Here is a 26,514-nt window from a genome sequence, read left to right as displayed (position 1 = left end):
CCCAAAGAGGGGTTGCTTGAGAGTATCTAGTTCCACCCTTCTAATTTAGATGCATTACCTGGAATGGAGTCCCAAAGAGGGGTCCCTTGAGGGCATCTAGTCCATCCATCCAATTAATTAATTGGAATGGAGCCCCAAAAGGGTCCCTCAAGGGCATCTAGCCCACCCATCCAATTCATTAACTGGAATGGAGCCCCAAAAGGGTCCCTCGAGGGCATCTAGCCCATCCATCCAATTCATTAACTGGAATGGAGCCCCAAAAGGGTCCCTTGAGGGCATCTAGCCCACCCATCCAATTCATTATCTGGAATGGAGCCCCAAAGAGATTCCTTTGAGGGCATCTATTCCACCCCTCCAATGCATTATATAGAACTGAGCCCTAAAGAGGGTCCCTCAAAGGTATTTAGGCCACCCCTACAATGTATTGTTTGGAATGGAGCTCCAAAGAGGCTCCTTTGAGGGTATCTAGTCCACCCCTCCAATGCATTATATAGAACTGAGCCCTAAAGAGGGTCCCCCAAAGGCATTTAGGCCACCCTTCTAATATATTATTTGGAACGGAGCCCCAAAGAGGCTCGCTGGAGGTTATCTAGTCCCATCCCTCCAATTACAAAACATTAGCTGGAACTCAGCCCTAAAGAGGGGTCCCTCAAGGGCAGCTAGTCCAGCCTTCCAATGCATTATCTGGAACTGAGCCCTAAAGAGGGCCTCTTAAGGGCATCTAGTCCATCCATCCAATTCATTATCTGGAATGGAGCCCAAAAAGGGTCCCTTGAGGACATCTAGTCCCACCTCCCATTGCAAAGCATTAGCTGGTACTCAACCCCAATTAGGGCCCCTGGAGGGCATCTAGTCACACCCCTCCAATGCATTACTTGGAACTGAGCCCCCAGGGGTCCCTGGAGGGCATCTAGTTCCACCCTCCCAATTGCAAAGCATTAGCTGGAACTCAGCCCCAAGGAGGGTCCCTCGAGGGCATCTAGTCTCATCCCTCTAATGCATTATTTGAAACTCAGCCCCATGGGGGTCCCTGGGGGCTTAGTCCCACCACTCCAATGCCAACTCATTGGAACTTCCCTCCCCGCCTTCCCAAAATAATCCATTCCTTCATGAAGCCGCTCTGACCCTGAACGTCAGTCACATAAATCCGCAAATTCCTTTCTTGAAATCTTTTTATTCGGCTCGATCTGAGGATTTTTTGCTCCATCATCCACAGAATGACAACTGTATTTCCATCCTCCTCGACGAACTTGCCTCCTGGAAAAGACCCAATGTGTTTAGATCCTAGCGATACGTTGCCCAGCATCCCCTCCCTGTGGTTTCCATACCGATGCCTCCCCCAAACGTCAACACTCCCAAATCTCAACTGATATCAATCCATAGTTTTCCTGCTATCGGCAATGAGGAAACAACTGGCGACGACACCCAAAAGCCAACCGGAGTTTTTGTTACAAGTTCTTATTTTTTTAATGTAATTCCCAAATACATCTGATATGACAATTGTACAGAAACCTTCCAAACACACAGGCTTTTGTCTTTTTTTTTTCCTTTCATCCCTCCGACATCTTGCGGGAAACGAAAGTCTTCTTTTTTCCTCCAAGTATTCTGGGGAAAAAAATCCGAGGATCCGACGACATGAGGCAGAGAGAGAGTAAAACGCCGAAATGTCTTTTTTGTTGCCATTCCGAGGCCAAACAAACTTTGGAAGGAATAACGTTTCGTTGGAAGAATGTGAAGATCCCTGCAGAGAAGCCATCTAGTTTTGGGCCCTAAAGGAACCCTTCCCAAAGTAACAACAAAAAGTCCTCCCAAACAGCCTCGTATTATAAAAAGGTACATTACGACTTCCCCAAACTATCTCCCAGCAGTTAGAGTGCCTTGCAGACATTAGTATCAATATCAAAACGGATAAGGTTGGGGATACTGGAAATTGCAACCCAACCACACCTGAATCCCATTGGGAATGCCATTCCCGGCCATCCCCAACCTTTCTTGCAAGGCTTCAAAGTGAACCTACGTCCTTTATATCTGTGGTATAAAACCCCACCGGTTTCCAACGAGTCACTGTGATAGGTTGGGGACGATGGGACGGCCATCTACGTCCCTCCCTTCAAATGCACCACACGAACTGAAAACCTTACGAAATGCGGATCTGGAATACGGCTCCTTCACAGCCGTTTAGAAGAGATTGGATTTATATAAAAATACTTAAAATCCCCCAAAAATGTTGTGTTTCCATCTTGTCAAGGTGACAAATTCTCCCCCCCCTCCCCCCAATGCCTGAACGAAGCACCCGCCTCGCCGTACTCAAGCCTCACTCCAGCAGCCGGGCAAGGTGAAAACAAAGCACGTTAACATCTGTTATACATACATATATATATATATGTACATAAGTATATGTGTGTGTCTATATATAATATATGGCCATATATACACAACACACACACATATATATACATACACATAAGGGCTTCGCTCTCCCGACGGTACAAAAGAGGGAATAAGTCCTTTCCAAATGACGGGTTTGAATTTTGTCGAAGTCTTGCTTGTTTGTTTACAAAGGGAAGAAGCGTTTGTTTACAAACCAGAACAAGGAACGACAAGAAACAACAACCAAAGAAATAATAATAATAATAATAAAGTAACCCAAAAAAATAAAGAGGAAGGAGTTGTTAAGCAAGGTGGTCATGGATTTCAAAAGTCTTTCATATTCCCCGAAGAAAAGAACGGGAGTTGTGGTTTGTGTTTGAAAGATAGGAAAAGATGAGGCTCGAGGAGAGTGGGGACCGGAGTCTTCCAATGGGAATTTGAATGAGGGTCCAGGGAAAGTTTCGGGGATCCGAAAAGCGAACACAGGCCTTCCTCTGCCCACCATCGACGGGGTGTGTTTATGCAATATGTGGAAGGGAGGCAAGAAAACGGCATCTCCCCCTCCCCTCGGCTCATCAATATGATGAGCATTTCGGTTTCAAAGTGTCCAGGCCCCAAGTTCCAGCCAGTTTTTGTCTTTATATTGTCCAGAAGTCTGCGGTTGTTTTTGCTTTGTGGTTTTTTTTAATACGGACCGGTTGGAAGTCCCGCCTCGCCCCCTTTCCCCACTCCCTCCCCCAAGAGTCCAACACGCCAAAAAAAAGGGGGAGCAGGGAGGGAGGGGTTAGAAAAGGGGGGGGGGGGGAAGGAGGAAAACAAAAAAACAAAACAACCAGAAGCAGAGTCCTTAAATCTCTGAGCGTCTCGTCGTTGCCGTCCGAGGGCAAGAGTCAGTCAGGAGGAAGGGGTTCGTGATGGCGGCCATCTTCTTACACCCCCCCTCCCCTCAGATCCCGGTGCACGGCCGCTATGTGCTGCTGGGGGTCTGGCCCTCGGCTTCGTCAACAGGACCTGTGGGGAGAGATAGAGAAGGGGGAGCTTTGAAATGGTTGAACTGAAGCTCTCCGAGGCACTCTTCCTGCCTATTACAGAGAAAACCAGCGGATCCCTAATCCATCTAAAATGCAGACGTGTGCTTTCCATCTTAAGAACAGACAAGAATCTCGAACTCTGAGGATTATCTGGGAAGGAATCCCACTGGAGCATTGCAGCACATCAAAATACCTGGGAGTCACTCTGGACCGTGCTCTGACTTACGAGAAGCACTGCTTGACTATCATATGTATTTTTGTATTATATTGAGGCTTCAAATTGTGGCCGGTTTTGTAAGCCGCCCTGCGTCTACCACCCTCAGGGGTTGAGAAGGGTGGGATAGAAATATTGGAAACAAACAAACAAACAAACAAATATTAAGCAAAAAGTGGGTGCTAGAAATAATATCATATGAAAGCTGACTGGCACAATCTGGGGATCACAACCAGACACAGTGAAGACATCTGCCCTTGTGCTTGGCTGCTCTGCTGCTGAGTACGCATGCCCAGTATGAAATATGTCTCACCACATAATAGAAGACCTACTAAATAATATAGAACAATGGCTACAGAAAGTAGAAGAATTTGGCGCGATATCAGGCTTTAAAATAAATGGGGACAAATCAATGCTATTAACTAAAAACATCTCCACAACAAGACAAGATAAACTAAGAAAGATGCCAGATCTACAAATTGCACACCAAATAAAATACTTGTTATTTGCAATGTTTACCAAACAATTGTGATGCTTCCTCCTGCACAAGTTGGAGCATCAAAAGGGGGGAATGAAAGGGTCAGAAAGATCATACTGGCATTTTCACCTGTATAATGCTGTATGAGACAATGGGGGGATATCAGGGAAATGATCAGGAAATGAATGGTATTATTTTTTTCCTGCTTAAGAGAAAAATAATTGTTTTGTATGCGTCACCTCGGCTGATTTTTCTGTACCATTAAGATATAGACTGCCTTGGAATGCTTTGAATGTATGCCAACAGTATAAATGCTTTGTTCAAAGACTGTACAGGGTCTTTGGGAATTTGAGTTGGAATGATCCGCCTCAGGTCCCGACTGAATAAACCTGTATTTTTTCCACTTCGGAGGAAGGCCTGGCGTGTTTCCTAAAAACCCACCATAACATTATGATCATCTCAGTGCTGAGCCAAAGCAAAAGGGGCAGCTGCTACACGAGCATGTGGTGCTCAATGCTATGCAATCCTGGGATCTGTAGTTTGGTGAGGCATCTGCATATAATAATAATATGCTCTCAGGGCCGCCTTTACACTATAGCACAATTCAAGGTGCTGGTTTTGACGTACAAAACCCTTTACGGTTCCGGTCCAGTGTATCTGTCCGAACGTATCTCCCTCTACGTCCCACCCCGGAATCTGAGATCATCTGGGGAGGCCCTGCTCTCGACCCCACCGCTATCACAAGCGAGGCTGGTGGGGATGAGAAGCAGGGCCTTCTCAGTGGTGGCCCCTCACTTGTGGAACTCACTCCCGGGGGAAATCAGGGCATCAACATCCCTCCTCACCTTCAGCAGGAAGGTAAAGACGTGGTTGTGGGACCAGGCCTTTGGGCAACCTGACAATTAGATATGGAAACCAGATGGATAGGACTGAAAGGACTGACAATTGTGGAATTGGAATTTAAACTATGAGATTGTGAAACGCTGACCATCAAGGAGGTTTGTATCGGGTTTGTATTGCTTTTATTGGTTTTATGGTTGTTTTTGCCTATAATAATTATTGTTTTTATGTTAATTGTTGTTATTGATAGAATTGCTGTTTGTTAACTGATGTTATTGTCTTTTGCTGTTATGTGATGCGGGCATTGAATTGTGTCTTGCTTTTGTAAGCCGCCCTGAGTCCCCCTGGGGTGAGAAGGGCGGGGTAGAAGAAACCAAAATAAATAAATAAAATAAATATTTTAATATGTGATGCTATAGATGTATTTAACAAGGTTGTACCCCGTCTGGAGCTGAAAGGACAGGTAATGCATCAATTATTATTCTTATTAGTAATAATAATAAATATTAATTTGTATGTTTGTAGAATTTTTATAGTATTTGTTTTGATAGTGCTGTGACCCACCTTGAGCCATGAGGAAAGTTGAGTAAGAAATAAAATTATGATGTATGTATGTATTTATTTATTTATTTTGAGCATTTCTACCCCGCCCTTCTCAACCCCCTAGGGGGGACTCAGGGCAGCTTCCAGCCGGCACATATTCGATGCCTACATTTAAACACAATAAAATACATACCACAGTAATTATAAATAGTTAAAACATTACATTATTACAATAAAATCTCATAGAAAAAGCCAGCTTAGTGGCCATCGTTTCGCCGAGTTCAGTAATTAGTGAGTCATTCAGCATTATCATAGTCCGTTTCGAAAGCTCATTGTCGTCATTTTCCTTGTCAATCTGCCAGATTACCCAAAGGCCTGGTCCCATATCCATGTTTTTAAATTCCTTCTAAAAGAGAGGAGGGATGACGATGATCTAATTTCCCGGGGGAGTGAGTTCCACAGGCGGGGGGCCAACACCGAGAAGGCCCTGTCCCTCGTCCCCGCCAGTCTTGTTTGTGACAAGGGCAGGGTCGAGAGCAGGGCCCCTCCAGAAGATCTTAAATTCCTAGATGGGACATAGAAGGAGATACGTTCGGACAGGTACGCTGGGCTAGAGCCCTATAGGGTTTTATAGGTCAAGACCAGCACTTTGAATTGTGCTCGGAACTGGATCAGCAGCCAGTGGAGCTGGCACAGCAGGGGGGTGGTATGCTCCCTGTATGATGCTCCGGTGAGTAATCTGGCTGCCGCCCGTTGGACTAGTTGGAGTTTCCAAACAATCTTCAAAGGCAACCGCACGTAAAGCGCGTTGCAGTAATCTATTCGGGGTGTAACAAGAGCGGGAACCACTGTGGCCAGATCAAACTTCCCAAGGTACGGGCGCAGCTGGCGCACAAGTTTTAATTTAATTTATCATAATTATCATCATCATTATTTACCTGGGTATTGGTAGGGCGACTGCACTCATTTTCATCCCTTCTTTTCCCATTGTTATTCATTATTATTAATATTTAGTACTATTTATTATTAATTATTTGTTGTTATTTATTTATTATTATTATTATTTCATATTATAATCATCATTATTTACCCAGGTGTTGATAGGGCTGCTTTCATGGCTGCCCTTTCACTTAATAATAATAATGAAGCCAGTAATGTCTTTGGGGCTGGATGGCCATCTGACGGGAAGGCTCTGATTGCATCCTTCCTGCCTCCCAGAATTAATACATTATTAAAATCCTTATAGTGGCTGTCAATAGTGCCACTATAATGGCTGCCCTTTCACTCAATAATATTAATAATTGAGCCAGTAATGTCTTTGGGGCTGGATGGCCACCTGTTGGGAGGGCTTTGATTGTGTCCTCCCTGCCTTGGTCTCTTCCAACTTGAGAGTCCTCAAGTTGAAAGAGACCCCCAAAGGCCATCCAGTCCAACCCCCTTCAGCCAAGGCAGGAAGGGCACAATCAAAGCCCTTCCAACGTATGGTCATCAAGCCCCAAATATTGTATTAAATGGACACCCAGCACCAACAATTCTATTAAAGTGATGGAGCCCAGCAGTGCAGGGCTGAACCCGCTCACCGCGCCCAGGGGAGCCAGAGGGCACGAGCCCGTTGTCGTCCTCATCGTCGTCGTCGTCGCTGTCCTCCTCGTTCGACTGGCTGACTTCTGGCTCCGGCGCAGCACTCTTGGCTTCCTGCTGTTCTTGTTCAACGCGACTGCGCAAGGCCAGGATCCGGTGGTGCAAGGCCGCGTAGAGCTGCCCCGTGTCTTTGGAGCTTGCCTGCAATTTCAGGAGAAAAGAAAGCAGTCAGACAACCAGTCCAGCCATGGATATCGTAAGAGGGAGCAAAGGGGACGTTACATTTCAAAAGGCAAACCCTCCAAAAAGAGAAAATATATCAAAGACCAGATAAACCCAAATTAAAAAATTAAACACTTTAGGATTAAAGAAACACAACGGAAATTGTTGACAAAAAGGGATCAAACCCCACAACACCAGCTAGCCCATATTGCAAAAAGTACACTGAAACTACGCTGGCAGAAATGTGGGAGAAATAGGAACCTTTACACATATGTGGTGGGACTGTGAAGGACAAAACTTGGGAATAAAGAATGGGCTGAAATGACAAAATATATGACAGAAGCTGCGCAAGTAATGGTTGCTTGTGGGTGAAAAAAAGGCCACAGAAAATGGGAAATATAGGGTGAGGCAGCATAACTTCCTTTTTTCAAAACTTAATAAAACCCATTTGTACAGGAGTTGATTATAAATTGTATGATTTTAACTGTATTTGTGTTTAGATTGGCTGCAGTAATGCTGGAGCGGCCTAAGTCAGAGGAGTCCTCCATGTGCGTTGCCATGGAGACCGATGCAGGAGAGAGAGAAGTGGGAGGAGCTTAGAGGGGAGAGTTTGAAAAAACAACAGTTAAAAATCAGTTAGGGTTTAGGTTTAGAGGAGTGAGCAGTGAGGAGTTAAGAGTTGAGGGTGAGGAGTTGGTAGAGGAAAGGATTAGGAGGTTGTAGCTGAAAGAGAGTGAATTGGGAAGCAAGGTTTCAAGGCTTTGGAAAGCCAGATTAAGCTACTGGAAGTTTCTTAGGCCAGAGAGGCTGATAAGGAAAACATAGCCAGTATTCTTTTAGTCTAAGGAAAGGCTAAGGAATAATCTTATTAAGTATCTGATCAAGGGAGGATCAGACAAGGGAGACATCCCTGTATTGAAACTTTGTTTTGTAATAAGTGCTTCACCTCAGGAAGATACTGTGTAACCTGAAAGAGTGTAACATTCAACTAACTAAGCATTGTTCTAAGTTCTATAACAAAAGTTACGTCTTGCAACCACACACTGTGTACTTAATAAAATTGTTAACTTTTATTTGAAGATTGCCTCAGCACCGTCTATTCTGGGTACAAAGTGCCATTTCTCACAATATTACAACTTACCTCACGTGGTGGCAGAAATGCAGGGAAGAGTAACCAAATAAATCTACATTCTTATCTCCAGTCACGCTACAGTATATACAGTGTAATTACTACTAAGTTATTACTTTCTTAATAAAGGAGGAGGTGCAATTGAACAGCCTCCCTTCTAACTTGGTGGTAAATTTGGTTCCTAATCGGCAACCTCCATTATAAATCGGCTAGTTCTTTTTAAAATTGGGAACTGGGGTAAAATCTCCTGAATACTGGATCCTTTCAAATTGGAGGCAACAATAAATCATCCCTCCGCTCCCTTGCTTCTTTTCACCATTGTATGAATCAGAAATTTATAAAAAAAATTTATAATGTAGGCGCATGCCTAAAGTTTGGTTTTACGTAGTTTTGAAGATCAAATTAGGTAGGTGACGTCCCCCGTTCTCCATTCTCTATACACTGAGTAAACCGATTTCTGGCGTTTGTCATGACTCTTGCCAGCATAGCAGGCGTTATGTTGGCAATTTCTTCCTGGATGTTGGTCTTCAAATCTTGTGGGGTCCTTGGACGGTTCACATAAACACGGGATTAAAAAAAACTCCATAGAAAAAAAATCACAAGGGGCCAAATCTGGAGAGCGGGCTGGCCACTCCAAATCCACTCGAAAAGTAGGCCTCAACGGCAAAAGCATGCTCCTCACTGTTGCAACGCATGATGGCGACTGAGCTGTGTCAGGACAAAACTTGAGTAAAAACAAGTTCAGACAGCTGAGAGAGAGCTTTGATTCTATACTGAGCTCGAAGGTTTCACGCTGATGTGGCATTAGGAGTTGTGCAATAGCAATCATAATGTGGATGGATGGATGCTTTGTTTTGGAATTCTACATATATCATATGCATTAGGGATGGCATTTATATTTGACTAGCTTGGGGACCCGGCGTTGCCCGGGTTATTAGAGAAAGGAATTGTATATCAAGGTTGGTCTTTATCAGTTATTTATATGGCTTGCAGTGGTCTCAGGAATTGAGCGAAGATACTGCAAGTCCCATAATCCATGCTCGATCCACAGTCAAACCACACCATGGCGTAAAGTGGGTCATGAGAGGTCTATGTGCCAAGTTTGGTCCTGATCAGTCATTGGATGAGGTTAACAGCGGTCGATCCACAGTCAAACCACATCATGGCGTAAAGTGGGTCATGAGAGGTCTATGTGCCAAGCTTAGTGTTGTTCAGTCATTGTTGAGGGTCACAGCAGTCTCGGAAAGCGAGTAGGGGTACTTCAAGTCCCATCATCCATGGTATGCCCTACTCCAAACCGCAGTAGGATGTAGAGTGGGTCATGGGGGCTCTGTGTGCCAATTTTGGTTTTGTTCGGACATTAGATGAGGGTTGCAGCAGTCTTGGGAAGAGAGTGGAGGTACTTGAAGTCCTATCATCCATGGTCTGTCCTCGAAAGTACACCAGGATGTAGAGTGGGTCATGGGGACTCTCTGTGCCAAGTTTGGTCTTGATCAGTCATTGGCAAGGGTCACAGTGGTCTCAGGAAGTGAGTGAAGTGACTGCAAGTCCCATCATCCATTGTCAAATTCTTCCAAACCGCACCAGGATGTAGAGTGGGTTATGTGGTCTCTCTGTGTAAATTGTGGTCCTGATCCATCATTGTTGGCAGTTACAATGGTTTTAGGAAGGGAGTGCTGGTATTGCAAGTCCCATCGTCCATGGTGCATCCTCCTCCAAGCCGCACCAGGACGTAGAGAGCGTCATGGAGACTCAGTGTGCCAAGTTTGGTCTTTATCGGTAATTGGATGAGGGTTGCAGTGGTCTCAAGAATTGAGCAAAGGTACTGCAAGTCCCATAATCCATGGTCCATCCTCAGCCAAACCACACCAGGATGTAAAGTGGGTCATGAGAGGTCTATGTGCCAAGTTTGGTCCTGATCAGTCATTGGATGAGGTTAACAGCGGTCTCCGAATGTGAGTGATGGTACTGCAAGTCCCATCATTCATGGTTCATCCTCCTCCAAACTGCAGTAGGATGTAGAGTGGGTCATGGGGGCTCTGTGTGCCAAGTCTGGTCTGTATTGGTAATGTTCTGACTCCGCCCCCTCTGGCCTTTTCCTTTCCTCTCTTTGTCATCTCGGAATCTTGGAATTGAGGCTGGCCAATCAGAGACCATATGCAAATTTCCTTCTCATGTCCCCGTTTCTGCCATGAACCCTCTTCTCCACCAGGGGCTCCTATTGAAGCTGGCCAATCAGAGACCATATGCAAATAGCACCACAGCGGCAGCCAATCAGAACGCTGGCATACTCCTCCCGTCGCACTTCCTCTGTCCGATACAAACAAACACTCTCTTTTATTATATAGATAGATAGATATAGATATAGATGTACAATGACAATGAGGTTATTCTATTCTATCCCATCCTTCCCTTTACAATCATGCTCCCCTGCCTACCGATATGAGGAAGACCTTGACGCCCTGGTCCTCGGTGTCCATGGCCGTGATGCGGATGCTCTTCTCGCTGGCCTTGTCGATTTGCATCTGGGCCCACAGTTTGGTGTTCAGGATGAGGCGCAGACTTCCCTGCGTTCGCATGACTGGGAAAGAGATGGGGAGGAAAAGGGGAGGGGGAAATTGAACTGCAATCACAACACTGAAATGCAAGCCTTCCTCTGCTTGAGGACTGATGTATTTACAATACGAGCCTATTATTGTTGTTGTTTATTTATAGCCTGCTTTTCTCTCCCCAAGGAGACTCAAAGATAGATATTATTATTAATATGTTTATTTGTACCTTGCTTTTCTCTCCACAGACTCAAAGCGGCTCAAAGACAGAATTCAAGGTAGATAGATATTATTATTATTATTTGATACATAACAAGATTAGTACACAGCAAACAAGATCACTATGCTGGCTTCTCAAGTGTGTAGGACTGTGTGATGTATTGGCGAAGTGTGTGTGCAGATCTGAGTAGGGTGGGGCCTTCTGCAGCTGACAGATGGTAATTGTGTCAGCACCAACTGTTTTTAAGTGCAGGCCAAAGTCTTTAGGCACTGCACCCAGTGTGCTGATCACCACTGGGACCGCCTTTACTGGCTTGTGCCAGAGTCTTTGCCGTTCAATCTTTAATCTTTTCAGTTTTACTCTATTGTAATTTGTTGTTTGGGCTTGGCCTCGTGTAAGCCGCTCCAAGTCCCCATTGGGGAGATGGTGGCGGGGTATAAACCAAGATTATTATTATTATTATTATTATTATTATTATTATTATTTCCTCATATCGTAAGCTTTTTCAGTTGCTTCTCATTGATTCTGCTGTTGCCTGGGATTACAACATCAATTTTTGTCGTTTCAGGAGCAACTTGAGAAACTGCAAGTTGCTTCTGGTGTGAAGAATTGGCCATCTGCAAGGACGTTGCCCAGGGGACGCCCAGATGATGTTAATGTTTTTATCATGCTTGTGGGAAGCTTCTCTTATGTCCCCGCATGAGGAGCTGGAGCTGATAGAGGGAGCTCATCCGCCTCTCCCCGGATTCGAACCTGTGACCTGTCAGTCTTCAGTCCTGCCGGCGCAGGGGTTTAACCCACTGCGCCACCGGGGGCTCACAACATCAATGATCCATAGTTATTATTATGAATATTATATTTATTTATACCCTGCTTTTCTCTCCACAAGGAGACTCAAAGCAGCTCAAAGACAGACCCAATAGATATTATTATTATTATTATTATGTTTATTTATAAACCACTTTTTCTCTCTACCAGGAGACTCAAAGCAGCTATGTATCTATTATTAGTATTTGAAATTATTATTATTATTATCATTGATTTATATCCCGGTTTTCTCTCCACCAGGAGACTCAAAATGGATTAAAGGTAGACTCAAAGATAGATATTATTATTATTATTATTATTATTATTATTATTATTACCCTGCCTTTCTCTCCACAAGGAGGCTCAAAGATAAGACGTGAAGATCAATGTACAGTTACAATAAAGTTACTCTATTCTATTCATCTTTCGGTGGCAGGAGGCAATGCGGAGAGCAAGTCGTGACCCTTATGCGTTTGGGTTGGAACACCAACAAGGCCTTTCGGACCATGATATCCCACCCCCATATGCCTGTTAAGATAGCCAGAGATGGCAGGGATATCTGGGCAGGGAAAAATGACCCTTTGGGCTGGTCATCGGCGGGTCTGGTCATCTCACCCAGTCGCGACTGCAGCGTGCCGTCATCCGTGGAAGCCATGTCGTTCAGTCGCAGGAGCCCCCGACCTCTTTCCACCCAGGACTGGGAGACCTTGTCGAAGACAAATAGCTTGCATTGAATCTGCAAGAGAGAGAGAGAAAGTGGGTGGGTCATTTCTGTCGTGCAAGACCCCATCCAAGCCCTCCCGGCAGATGGCCATCCAGTCCAACTCCATTCTGCTAAGCAGGAATGCACCACCCAAGCCCTCCTAATGGATGGCTATCCAATCCAGCTTCATTCTAGTATGCAGAAAGACACCATCCAAGCCCTCTTGACAGATGGTCATCCAGTCTGACCCTTTTCTGTCATGCAAGAAGACCCCTATCCAGTCCCTCCCAACAGATGGCCATCCAACCTCATAGATATTAGAAGGTTCCTGGAGAAACAGGGCTACTACAGAATGATATAATCCTACAGTTGAAAGAGATCCCCTTCTGCCATTAAGGAAGACATAGTCAAAGCCCTCCCAATAGATGGCCATCCAGCCTCTGCTTCAAAAGCACCAGACTCCCAGGTGCTTCTGGCCACCAGGATGTTCTTCCTAATGTTTTCACGGAATCTCTTTTCCTGACATTTAAACCCTGGGGGCTTCCAGAATCAAAACAGCAATGAATGAATGCTACCTGGACATAGGGGGCCTTCAGGCAGCAAGCAATCAAGGGCCAGCGAACACCACTTCCTATGCGGGAAGACACCATCCAAGCCCCCCTGACAGATGGCCATGTAGTCCAACTCCATTCTGCTATGCAGGAAGACACCATCCAAGCCCATCCAAGGCCAGACTACTTCCATAATAATAATAATAATAATAGTAATAACAACAACAACTATTATTATGATGTCTCCAGGCAGAAAGCAATCAAGGGCTAGCAAACGCCATCCAGACTAAGGATGTCTCCACGCAATGGACTATTCCAAAGGATAAAGGCCAGGCTACTTCCATAACAGTAATAATAATAATAGCAATAATAATGAACTATTCAACGAACTATTCAATATTAACTGATTTTAATAACTGTTTTTAAATTGTGTTGTTTAACCAATGGGTTTTAATATGAATATTATTGTATGGTCAATGTTTTAACTTTATGTTTTATGCCTAATGTTATTTTTGACTTATGCTTTAATATGGTTAAATTTCTAATTTATAGTTATATGTTATTGTCTAGCTATTATGTTTAGGTTTTCACATGTATGTACAGCATTGAATTTTGCCATTATTCCGTTGGAAACCGCTTTGAGTCCCCTCAGGGGGAGAAAAGCAGTATATAAATGCAGTAAATAAGTAAATAAATATTGTCAGAGGGAACAAATGCCAGGCTTCTAAAATGATGATGATGATGATAATAATAATAATAATAATAATAATAATAATAAGCCAGTAAAGTTGGTCCCAGTGGTGATTGGCACACTGGGTGCAGTGCCTAAAGACCTTGGTCTGCACTTAAAAACAATTGGTGCTGACAAAATTAACACCTGTCAGCTGCAAAAGGCCACCCTATTTGGATCTGCATGAATTATTCGCCGATAGATCACACTAGTGTGACCTATGGTCGAATATAAAAGCCAGCATAGTGATCTTGTTTGCTGTGTACGAATCTTGTTATGTATCAAATAATAACATTAATAATAATAATAATAATAATAATAATAATAATAAACTATTCAATGAGCTATTCAAAGGGAACAAAGGCCAGGCTACTTCAACAACAACAACAACAACAACAACAACAACAATAATGTCTCCAGGCCAGTGAATGCCACCCAGGCAAAGGGTATCTCCAGGAACAAAGACTAGGCTACTTCCCAGCAGATGCCTTCACTCATTGACTATGCGATCTTCAAGGTTGGTTCTTTCCTCCCACCCTGGACATTATTCAACAGGAACATAATGTACTCCACTTGCTTGACTCCCATAATTTCTAGTAGCCAGAGATGCTGCCGAAATGCCAGGAGAAAATGCTGCCAGATCACATTGGCCATGCCTGACCTGCAGGACGTTGCTCTCGGCTTCTTCCCCGGTGATGACCTCCACCTTCTCCAGCAGACACTTCCGGGCCGTCGCCTTGGTGTAGGCCGCAGCTGACTCCGCCAGTGACTCCGAAATGTTGTTGGCTAAATAGAGACAGGAGGGCAGGGCTAAATCTGGTGCGGGGATCATGGGTGTTGCGGTCAGTTTTATTTATTTATTTATTTATTTATTTATTTATTTATTTGGTGCATTTGTTAACCGCCGCTCTCAGCCCTAGGGCGACTCGCGGCGGTGTACAACATATAAAAAGCATATTTTACAGTCAACTACAACGGCAAAGAACAACAAATCACTAATACATTATCATTTAAATTACACTAAAATAATCCGCTTCGTCTTATCATAGAATCGTAACCAATCTCGTAGTCTATATTCCGTTCCAGTTGTCATTTCCAGTTACTGTAGCCTTTAGTTAAATGCCTTCTCGAATAGCCATGTCTTCAGGCTCTTCCGGAAGGACATAAGGGAGGGTGCCTGTCTGATGTCAACAGGGAGGGTGTTCCACAGCCGGGGGGCCACCACTGAGAAGGCCCTATCCCTCGTCCCCGCCAGGCGTACCTGTGAGGCAGGCGGGATCGAGAGAAGGGCCTCCCCAGACGATCTCAAGGTCCTCGTGGGCTCATAGGCCGAGATGCGGTCCGAAAGGTATTTTGGGCCGGAACCGTTTAGGGCTTTGTAGGATAGCACCAGCACCTTAAATTGGGCCCGGTAGCAGATCGGCAGCCAGTGGAGCTGGAACAGCAAGGGCGTTGTATGCTCCCTGCGTCCTGCTCCTGTTAGTAACATGGCTGCCGCGCGCTGGACTAGCTGAAGCTTCCGGGCCGTCTTTAAGGGCAGCCCCACGTAGAGAGCGTTGCAGTAGTCAAGGCGGGATGTGACCAGAGCGTGTACCACTGTGGCCAAGTCAGACTTCCCAAGGTACGGGCGCAGCTGGCGCACGAGCCTAAGCTGTGCAAATGCTCCCCTGGTCACCGGCGAAACCTGGGGATCCAGGCTCAACGATGAATCCAGGATCACACCCAAGCTGCGAACCTGCGCCTTCAAGGGGAGTGCGACCCCATCCAGCACAGGCTGTAACCCTATACCCTGCTCGGCCTTTACTATTATTATGTTTATTTATAGCCTGCTTTTTCTCTCCACCAGGAGATTCAAAGTGGTTGGCTATATATCTATTATTATTAGTATTAGAATGTATTGTTATCTCTACACATTGTAAAAGTGAAAAGTATGTATGTGTGTATGTGGCTGGAGCGTCCACTTACACGGACAAGCTCTGGCATCCACAAACAGTAATAGCTACCACTACACAGGAGACCCCAACGGCCCTACATCCAATGACATTGCAGGTTATAGTGAGCGCCATGAACATGTCCAAGAGCCCAGCCAATGTCCTCCACCAACACCATACTGCCCACCACCCAAGTGAAGACTTTCATATGGGGACAATTTCATCCTACATTTACTGTTTTTGCTCCACCAGAGACATCCCAGTGTTGCTTTCTCTCTCCATTGGTGTGGAATTTGCATGACCCCGCCCACTGCCTCTCCTTTAACTCTTTCCTATTCTTCTCCATGGCACACAGCAAACAGAGTAATTAATCAGCAACTGAACATACTAGAGAGATTTGGGGGAGAATTTACCATGATGGAAGTTGTAGTTCACCCTGCATCAAGACGATCCCCACTGATAATGGACCTGGACCACATTTGGCACACAGAACCCCCATGACCAACAAAATATACCAGGGAGGTTTGGGAGGAATTCACCTCGACTTATAGAACTTGTAGGTATTGGGATTTATAGTTCACCTACAATCTAAGAGCACTCTGAACCCCATCAATGATGGACCTGTAACTTGGCACCCAGAAGCCCCATGACCAATTAGAAATACTGGAGAGGTTTGGGAGGAATTCACCTTGATTTATAGGAGTTGTAGGGACTGGGATTTATAGTTCACCTGCAATCAAAGAGCACTCTGAACCCTACCAAAAAGCGAATTGGATCAAACTAGGTACACAGATCTCCCGTGACCATCAAAAAATACTGGAGGTCTTTGGGGAAAATTCATCTTGATCTGGGGGAGTTGTAGTTCACCTATATCCAGACAGCACTGTGAACCCAAAATCTGATGGATCTGGATCAAACTTGGCATGCATACCTGATATGCCCAAATTTGATTACTGGAGGGGTTTGGAAGAGGATTGACCTTGGGTTTTGGGAGTTGTAGCTCACCTACAACAAGAGAAACTGTGACCTCCTTGATTCCGCAAACCAGGGAACTGACTCACCATAGTGGGAGTTGAAGTTTGCCCTACAGTCAGAAAGCACACTGAACCCCACCCATGATGCATCTAGAGCAAACTTGCCCAACATAACAAACTTTAAGTGCTGATGGAGTTTCTGGGGGTTAACCTGGTGTGATGTGAGTTGTAGTTCACCCACAACCTTATGCATGTTGTAAAATAAAAGACTTTTTCAATTAACCCAGGCAACGCTGGGTGCCCAAACTAATATGTATGTATTTATGTGTACAGATAGATAGATAGATAGATAGATAGATAGATAGACAGACAGACAGACAGACAGACAGACAGACAGGATAAATAGCAGCTTGGATGAAGAGCTGTTACCTTTCTCAGGAGTGGCTTCCTGTGAAGAGGATTCTGAGCCAGAATCGCCTCCGGCATTTTCCTTGTTGCTGTCAGTGCCGGCCTCGCTGGATTTGGGTGGGCTCTGCAAAAAAGACTGGGAGAGGTCATGAGGCTGAACGGCCAACTGTCGGGAGGGTTTCGGTTGGGTCCTCATTTCTGGCAGAAGGGGTTCAGACTGGCTGGCCCTTGGGGGTCCCTCCCAACTCTAGCATTCTATGATTCCATAGTCGTATTTCTCTGTAAACCTTTTAATGTCGATGAGGCTGGATGGCCATCTGTCGGGAAGGGTCGTGTTGCGTTACGGCATAATGAGGCTGGGCAGGATGGCCCTTGTGCTCCCTTCCAACTCTAGGTTTATGTGATCCAATAGCTCAATTTCTCCCCAAATCTTCTAAAATCTATGAGGCTGGATGGCCATCTTTTGGGAGGGTTTGGATGGTGTCTGCTTGCTTGGCCGAAGGGGGTCGGACTGGATGACCTTTTGAGATCCCTTCCAACTCTAGCATTCTATGATCCAATTGCTCAATTTCTCCATGAAGCCTCTGATGTCTATGAGACTGGATGGCCAACTGTTGGGAGGGCTTTGATGGTGTCCTTCCTGCCTGGCAGAAAGGACGATAAACTGGATGGCCCTTAGGGGGTCCTTCCTACTCCAGGAGTCTATGATACGTAATTGTAACTGTAACAACAACAACTACCTACCTATCTATCTATCTTTGAGTTGCTTTGAGTCTCCTTGTGGAGAGAAAAGCAGGGTATAAACAAATCTAATAATAATAATAATAATAACAGTAATAATGTGTATTTTTAAGCAGAGGCTGGATGTCAATCTGTTGGGAGGGTTTGGATGGTGTTTTCTTGCTTGGCAGAAGGGGGGCAGACTAGATGGCCTTTGGGGATCCCTCCCAACCTTGGGAATTTTATTATTCTGTGTTATGTAACAACAACAACAACATCTATCTAGCTTTGAGTTTCTTTGGGGAGAGAAAAGCAGGGTATAAATAATAATAATAATAATAATAATAATAATAATAACAATAAGCATTTTCAAGCACAAGCTGGATTGCCATCTGTTAGGAAGGTTTGGATGGTGTGTTCTTGCTTGGCAGAAGGGGGTTGGGCTGACTCTTGGGGGTCTCTTTGAACTCTAGGTTTCTATGACTCAATAGCTCAATTTCCAAATGAGCCTTCTAATATTTATGAGGCCGGATGGCCATCTGTTGGGAGGGGTTTGATGGTGTTCTTCTGTCTGGCTGAATGAGGATGGCCTGGATGGCCTTTGGGATCTGTTCCAACTGTATGATTCCACAAACCAGGATTCTATGGACCCTGGCCTCTGTGGCATTGAATAATCATCACAATATAATGAATAATTATGTTTAATATTTCTACTGTTATTATTATTAATTCCACTGGACTCACCAAGACTCTCTCGCTCATGTTCTGCCCAAAGACGAACTTGTTGCTGGCGGCTTCCGCACAGTGCGTCGAGTTTTCTATGCTGCAGAAAGAACCATAAGTACGACTCAACCCCATTCAAGTATATGGCATCCGCTCCTGGCAGACCATACGATTGCATGGGAAGACCTAAACATTGCTATTTCTAGGACCTCCAACGTTACTCAATAAATAATAACAACAACAATAAATGTCATCCTGGGAGAGGGCAAATTTATCACTATCATCATCATTAATAGTAATAGGATCAGCTTTAGAACAGCAGGTTAATCACCTGCTGCAGCTGCAGTAAATCTTGCCAACCAAAGGTTGACAGTTCGAAGCCGTGTCAGGGTGAGCTCCTGATCTTCAGCTCAGCTCCCCTGCCCACCTAGCGGATTGAAAACAGCAATGTGAGTAGATGAATAGGAATCCCATTAAGCGGAGACGTATTTTAGGCATGGTGTTAAAGCAAGACCTTATGTGTTAAAGCAAGACCCAGGGGCGGCTTGTCCATTACGCGAAGTAAGCGGTCGCAGAACACTTTGTTTTGCCAGGGGTGCAGAGGCGCCTCTGTAAATGCCCCTTGACCACCACTTGAGGAGCGCCCCCTCAGTTCACAACAGTCCTAGCAGTCCGGGGGGAGCCTCGGCTTTCTTGCCTTGCTGCCGGGCGATACTCTTCCCAAAGGGGCCGGGCCCCTCTCGTTCCTGCTCCACCCGGCCACCGGGTGCGTGAGCAGAGCCGGCGCTCTATCGTTCTCCGCGTTCGATCCCTTCCCCATGACCGGCTCCCTTTCCCGATCCCCCAGCGCTCGACCCGCCTCCTCTCCTCTCCCCAATCCGCGGGTGGGCCAAGAGGCGGAGACGCCGCGCCTGGCCCGCTTCAGGTCCGGAGGCATGTCTGAAGACACCAGCGTGCGCACCAAGTCGCCTCTTCTCCTGACTTTCTCTTCAGCCATTGGTACCAAGAGAGAGAGAGAGAGAGCCCCTCCGGCTGGAGGTATCTCCCACCTCCGCCCCCTCCTTTGTTTTTGCGCCTACCTTCAGGAAAGGTGGGCATCTCCATCTCTCTCTCTCTCTCTATCGGTCCCAATGGCTGAGGAGAAAGTCAGGAGAAGAGGTGACTTTTGGTGCACACGCCGGGGTCTTTAGGCACGCCTCCGGACCCAAAGCGGACCAGGCAAGGGAGCAAGTGCGGCAAGTGTAGTTACTGGGATGTATAGTTCACCTACAATCAAAGAGCATTCTGAACTCCACCAATGATGAAATTGAACCAAAATGCAGTTTGCTTGCCGTTGAAAATTACCTAGGGCCGCCTCTGGCAAGACCCCATGCAAGACCCTATGTCCTGATCTGTCCCATTAAAAATAATGGCCCTTAAAATATTAACACAACCAAATCTGAGTCCGCAAATCCAAATCATAGTCCAGAGTTCCAGTTCATTGACAATTCTCAAGAGTCATTACAGTTGTTCCTCAGCCAGCTGCCTAAATGCTTGGTCCCAGAGCCAAGACTTAAGTTTTTTCCTAAAGGAGAGGAGACGTGGAGTCTCCCTGATTTCACTGGGGAGTGCATTCCACAGACTGGGGGCCACCACTGCGAAGGCTCTGTTTCTCCTCTCCACCAGTCTCGCTTGCGAGGGTGGCGGGATCACGAGCAGGGCCTCCCTTGACGATTGTAAACTGCGAGGTGGGTCATAGAGGGAAATATGTTTGGACAAGTAAACTGTTTAGAGCTTTTTAGGTCAAGAACAGCACTCTGAATTGTGCTGGGAAGTAGACCGGCAGCCAGTGGAGCTGACGAAGCGGGGGGCGGTGTGCTCCCTGTAAATCGCTCCGGTGAGTAACCTGGCTGCTGACTGTTGGACTAGTTGGAATTTCCAAACAGTCTTCAAAGGCAATCCCACACAGGAGTGCATTGCAATAATCTATTCATGATGTAACAAGAGCGTGAACCACTGTGGCCAGATCAGACTTCCTAAGGTACGGGTGCAGCTGGTGCACGGGTTTTAATTGTGCAAAGGCTTCTCTGGCCACTGCCGAGACCTGAGGTTCCAGCCACAGTGATTAGCCAGAGATGCAGGTGAAACGTTAGGAATGAATGAGGCTGGAACACGGCTATACAGCCTAGAAAACTCACAGCAACCCAAGAGATACAGAGTTAAAACCCCACTGAAAAAATGCAGTTCGAACCCTCCCTTGAGGCTGAGAGGCCAGCGGACACCTCATCCTTCTCACCTGGAGCTGATGTACTGGAGGAAGTAATTTGTGGCAGAAGGTGCCTCTGCGCTGGGCAGCCCCGCGTTCTGCGCATCCGCAGCTTCGTCGTTTTCATTTCCTAGCTGGGAAGAGAGAAGGATGACAAGTAAAGAGAGAGCACTGAGCCCACCAGCATAGATTTCTAAACCTGTGCTCTCCTGTGTTTTCATCTCTCTCCTAGAATCATAGAATCATAGAGTTGGAAGAGACTTCATGGGCCATCCAGTCCAACCCCCTGCCAAGAAGTAGGAAAATTGCATTCAAATCACCCCCGACAGATGGCCATCCAGCCTCTGTCTAAAAGCTTCCAAAGAAGGAGCCTCCACCACACTCCAGGGCAGAGAGTTCCACTGCTGAACAGCTCTCACAGTCAGGAAGTTCTTCCTCATGTTCAGATGGAATCTTCTTTCTTGTAGTTTGAAGCCTCTGTTCCTCGTCCTAGTCTCCAGGGAAGCAGAAAACAAGCTTGCTCCCTCCTCCCTATGACTTCCTCTTAAGTATTTATACATGGCTATCATGTCTCCTCTCAGCCTTCTCTTCTTCAGGCTAAACATGTCCAGCTCTTTAAGTCGTTCCTCATAGGGCTTGTTCGCCAGACCCTTGATCATTTTCATCGCCCTCCTCTGGACACATTCCAGCTTGTCAATATCTCTCTTCAACTGTGGTGCCCAGAATTGGACACAATATTCCAGGTGTGGTCTAACCAAAGCGGAATACAGGGGTAGCATCACTTCCCCAGATCTAGACACTATGCTCCTATTGATGCAGGCCAAAATCCCATTGGCTTTTTTTACCACCGCATCACATTGTTGGCTCATGTTTAACTTGTTGTCCATGAGGACTCCAAGATCTTTTTCACACGTACTGCTCTCGAGCCAGGTATCGTCCCCCATTCTGTATCTTTGCATTTCATTTTTTCTGCCTAAGTGGAGTATCTTGCATTTGTCCCTGTTGGAACTTCATTTTGTTGTTTTAGCCCATCTTTCTAATCTGTTAAGATTGTTTTGAAGTCTGTTCCTCTCTTCTGGAGTATTGTCTATCCCTCCCAATTTGGTGTCGTCTGCAACGTGATGATCATGCCTTCTAACCCTTCGTCTAAGTCATTCATAAAGATGTTGAACAGGACCGGGCCCAGGACAGAACCCTGCGGCACTCCGCTCATCACTTCTTTCCCGGATGAAGAGGAAGCATTGGGGAGAATCACGCTCTGGGTTCGTCCTGTATTATTTGATATGCATCACATAGAAATATATTTAAATATGTAACTTTTATGGAAATATTCATTTAATATGTGTGTTTATAGAAAAATTTTTGCAACGTTTATTTATCGTGTCAGAAGTGAATTGAGAATACAGTTATAATGAATAGAAAGCCCACAAACAAAGATAAAAACTTGGCATAATACTAAATGTCCTTTGATGAGAAGCTGACCATTTGGAGTGCCTCTGGTGTCGCTGAGAGAAGGCCCCCCATTGTGCATGTGGCAGGGCTCAGACCGCATCGTAGTCTGTGGTCTGTGGTTTGCTCTTCTCCACACTTGCATGTCGCAGACTCCACTTTGTGGCCCCATTTCTTAAGGTTAGCTCTGCATCTCGTGGTGCCAGAGTGCAGTCTGTTCAGCGCCTTCCAAGTCGCCCAGTCTTCTGTGTGCCCAGGAGGGAGTCTCTCATCCGGTCTCAGCCACTGATTGAGGTTCCAGGTTTTGGACTCTCACTTGCTGAGTATCTCTGTAGATCTTATGAAGCTGTTTCTTGATTTTGTCATGCTGGCTGATATCCAAACAGAGGATGTGCCGGAGATGTCAATGCCTTGGTCCTTTCATTAATGGCTGCTACTTCCTGACGGATGTCAGGTGGTGCAATACCGACTAAACAGTATAATTTCTCCAGTATTGCAGGGTGTAGACATCCTGTGATAATGCAGCCTTGTTCCTTCTGGCAATGGCTGATCGTTTGTGTAAATGTTAAACATGGATGGAGCATGCACGCTCCCCTGAGGCAGGCCACTGTTCTGTTTTCACCACCTGCTTCTCTGGCCCTGGAACTCAACAAAAAAGCTCCTGTTTTGTAGCCGATTTCCTATGAAGCGAGTGAGGTGGTAATCTATTGTGATGTTATACATATTTCTCAGGAGGAAACAATGATTTAAAGTATCGTAAGTTGCTCACAGCTCTATGAAGACAGCTCCTGTAATCTTTCAAAACCATCTTCTATGTGCTGATTTGAAATGTTTGTGTGTTTTGACTGTGCCACGAGGAAAGGCAGGTAAGAAATAAAAATATTATTGTCGAAGGCTTTCATGGCTGGAATCACTAGGTTCTTGTAGGTTTTTTCGGGCTATAGGGCCATGTTCTAGAGGCATTTCTCCTGACGTTTCGCCTGAATCTATGGCAAGCATCCTCACTACCTCTGAGGATGCTTGCCATAGATGCAGGCGAAACGTCAGGAGAAATGCCTCTAGAACATGGCCCTATAGCCCGAAAAAACCTACAAGAACCAAAAAATATTATTATTATTAGCTACAAGGAAAGGTGGGTAAGATATAACATTATTATTATTATTATTATTATTATTATTATTATTAGCTGCTACGAAAGTCTTTTTTTGGTTGAAGAGCGGGGTATAAATACTCTATTATTTATTTACAGTATTTGTATACCGCTTTTCTCACCCCGAGGGGGCTCTAAATAATAATAATAACGACAACAATAATATCATATTGACTTGAGTCTCATGAGCATCTCTATTTTCCCAACCCTGAAACCTGTATGTGTTTATATATATATATATATATATATATATATATATATGAACACACACATATATGCACAGAATCTGCATAGACTAATATAATAAGTATTTATTAATATTGTTTATATTTAATTCTGTTTTAATGTTTGCATGCTGATGCTTTTTATGTTAAGTCTCTTTGAGTCTCCTTTGGGAGAGATAAAGCGGGGGTATAAATAAACGTAGTAAAAATTAAATAATAATAATGAATTCTAATACTAATAATAGATATATGGCCACTTCAGGAGAGATAAAGCAGGTTATAAATAAACATAATAATAATAATAATAATAATAATGCAAGAAGAGAAAAAAATAATGCGAATGCCAGATGATAAGAATGTATTTACTTTTGGAATAGAAGATACCGTAATAATAATAATAACAATAACAACAACAATAATAATGTTGCAATATGAAGACACACCTTGACTCGGTCCCGGAGGTTTTGCCCAAAGACAAAGGACTGCTGCGCATTCTGCTCGGCCTTTTCGCATCTCTCGGCTTCTGAGGTATTGCTAGACTCCTTCAACGGGCAGGGCTTCTCCTGCGCAGGAGAGAAGAAAAAATATTAGTATTATCATCATCCTAGAGTTGGAAGAGACCCCAAGGGCCATCCAGTCTAGTCTCCTTCTGCCAGGCAGGAAGATAGAATTTATTTATTTCACATATTTGTATCCTGTCCTTCTCACCCCTGAGGGGAGACTCAGGGCAGCTTACAGCAGGCAACCATTTGATGCCATAAACAATTTTATAAATAATAATTACACTTAAAACAGTTAATTAAAACATTAAGAGATTCATTTAAAATCACTAAAATTAATATAGAATTGTATTGTCGAAGGCTTTCATGGCTGGAATAACTAGGTTCTTGTGGGTTTTTTCGGGCTATAGAGCCATGTTCTAGAGGCATTTCTCCTGACGTTTCACCTGCATCTATGGCAAGCATCCTCAGAGGTAGTGAGGTCTGTTGGAACTAGGAAAAAGGGTTTATATATCTGTGGAATGGCTGGGGTGGGGCAAGGAGCTCTTCCCTGCTGCAGTTAGGTGTGAATGTTTTAGCTGATCACCTTCATTAGCATTTGAAGGCTTGCCTGAGCCTGGGAAAATCTCTTGCTGGGAGGTGTTAATCTGTGCCTGGTTGTTTCCTCTCTGTTGTTTTGCTGTTGTAATTTTAGTTTTTTAATACTGGTAGCCAGATTTTGTTCATTTTCATGGTCTCTTCCTTTCTGTTGAAATTGTCCACATGCTTGTGGATTTCAATGGCTTCTCTGTGTAGTCTGACATGGTGGTTGTTGGTGTGGTCCAGCATTTCTGTGTTCTCAAATAATATGCTGTGTCCAGACTGGTTCATCAGGTGCTCTGCTATGGCTGACTTCTCTGGTTGAAGTAGTCTGCAGTGCCTTTCATGTTCCTTGATGCGTGTCTGGGCAATGCTGCGTTTGGTGGTCCCTATGTAGACTTGTCCACAGCTGCATGGTATACGGTAGACTCCTGCAGAGGTGAGAGGATCCCTCTTGTCCTTTGCTGAACGTAGCATTTGTTGGATTTTCTTGGTGGGTTTGTAGATTGTTTGTATGTTGTGTTTCCTCATCAGCTTCCCTATGCGGTCAGTGGTTCCCTTGATGTATGGCAGGAACACTTTTCCTCTGGGTGGATCTTCATCTTTACTTCATCTTTACTTCATCTTCATCTTTAGAACAAACCACGAGAGTAAAGATGAAGACACAGCACAGCATATTATTTGAGAACACAGAAATGCTGGACCACACCAACAACCACATGTCAGACTACACAGAGAAGCCATTGAAATCCACAAGCATGTGGACAATTTCAACAGAAAGGAAGAGACCATGAAAATGAACAAAATCTGGCTACCAGTATTAAAAAACTCTAAAATTACAATAGCAAAACAACAGAGAGGAAACAACCAGGCACAGATTAACACCTCCCAGCAAGAGATTTTCCCAGGCTCAGGCAGGCCTTCAAATGCTAATGAAGGTGATCAGCTGAAACATTCACACCTAACTGCAGCAGGGAAGAGCTCCTTGCCCCACCCCAGCCAATCCACAGATATATAAACCCATTGTCCTAATTCCAACAGACCTCACTACCTCTGAGGATGCTTGCCATAGATGCAGGCGAAACGTCAGGAGAAATGCCTCTAGAACATGGCTCTATAGCCCGAAAAAAACCACAAGAACCTAATATAGAATTGCTATATTGTTGTTGTTATCATCTTCTTCTTCCTAGGGTTGGAAGAGACCCCAAGGGCCATCCAGTCCAACCCTTTCTGCCAGACAGGAAGATTGCATTACGTTGTTGTTGTTGTTATTATTATTTTCCTAGATGTGTATGCGAATGTGTAAAATGTTTTGATATGGCTGATGGGCTAATCAACAAAACATACTTCTATTATATTCCTAGAGTTGGAAGACACCCCCAAAAGCCAGCTAGCCCAACCCCCTTTTACCACGCAGGAAGATAGTGTTACTATATTTATAACTATATCTACGGTGGGGGAGAAAGTATTTAGTCAGATACCAATTGTACAAGTTCTCCCACTTAAAAAGATGAGAGAGGCCTGTAATTAACATCATAGGTAAACCTCAATTATGAGAGACAACATGAGAAACCACGTCCAGAAAATCACATTGTCTGATTTTTAACGAATTTATTTGCAAATTATAGTGGAAAATAAGTATT

General features: G+C 44.7%; 1 protein-coding gene across 4 annotated transcripts in view; it reads right to left on the bottom strand.

Moving 5' to 3' along the window:
- Positions 1-1,529: 1,529 nt before the first annotated feature.
- RANBP3 (RAN binding protein 3) overlaps positions 1,530-26,514 on the bottom strand; it is a 58,271-nt gene continuing 33,286 nt past the window's right edge. For 2 of the 4 annotated variants that reach the window (XM_067473530.1, XM_067473532.1), the window contains 9 exons: positions 24,236-24,355; positions 21,000-21,103; positions 18,746-18,824; positions 17,303-17,417; positions 14,630-14,754; positions 12,600-12,720; positions 10,847-10,989; positions 7,057-7,258; positions 1,530-3,381 (listed from right to left, as the gene is read on the bottom strand). In XM_067473530.1, the coding sequence (XP_067329631.1) occupies positions 3,338-3,381; positions 7,057-7,258; positions 10,847-10,989; positions 12,600-12,720; positions 14,630-14,754; positions 17,303-17,417; positions 18,746-18,824; positions 21,000-21,103; positions 24,236-24,355 (1,053 nt within the window). In that variant the 3' untranslated portion in view covers positions 1,530-3,337. The remainder of the gene's footprint in view (positions 3,382-7,056; positions 7,259-10,846; positions 10,990-12,599; positions 12,721-14,629; positions 14,755-17,302; positions 17,418-18,745; positions 18,825-20,999; positions 21,104-24,235; positions 24,356-26,514) is intronic. The other 2 variants (XM_067473531.1, XM_067473533.1) reach the window with 1 other exon arrangement.

The sequence above is a fragment of the Anolis sagrei genome, chromosome X (assembly GCF_037176765.1).
Source record: "Anolis sagrei isolate rAnoSag1 chromosome X, rAnoSag1.mat, whole genome shotgun sequence".
In the NCBI taxonomy this organism is placed as follows: Eukaryota; Metazoa; Chordata; class Lepidosauria; order Squamata; family Dactyloidae; genus Anolis; species Anolis sagrei.
Note: the sequence above shows the minus strand (reverse complement) of the source record. Positions and strands in the feature narration are given on the sequence as shown.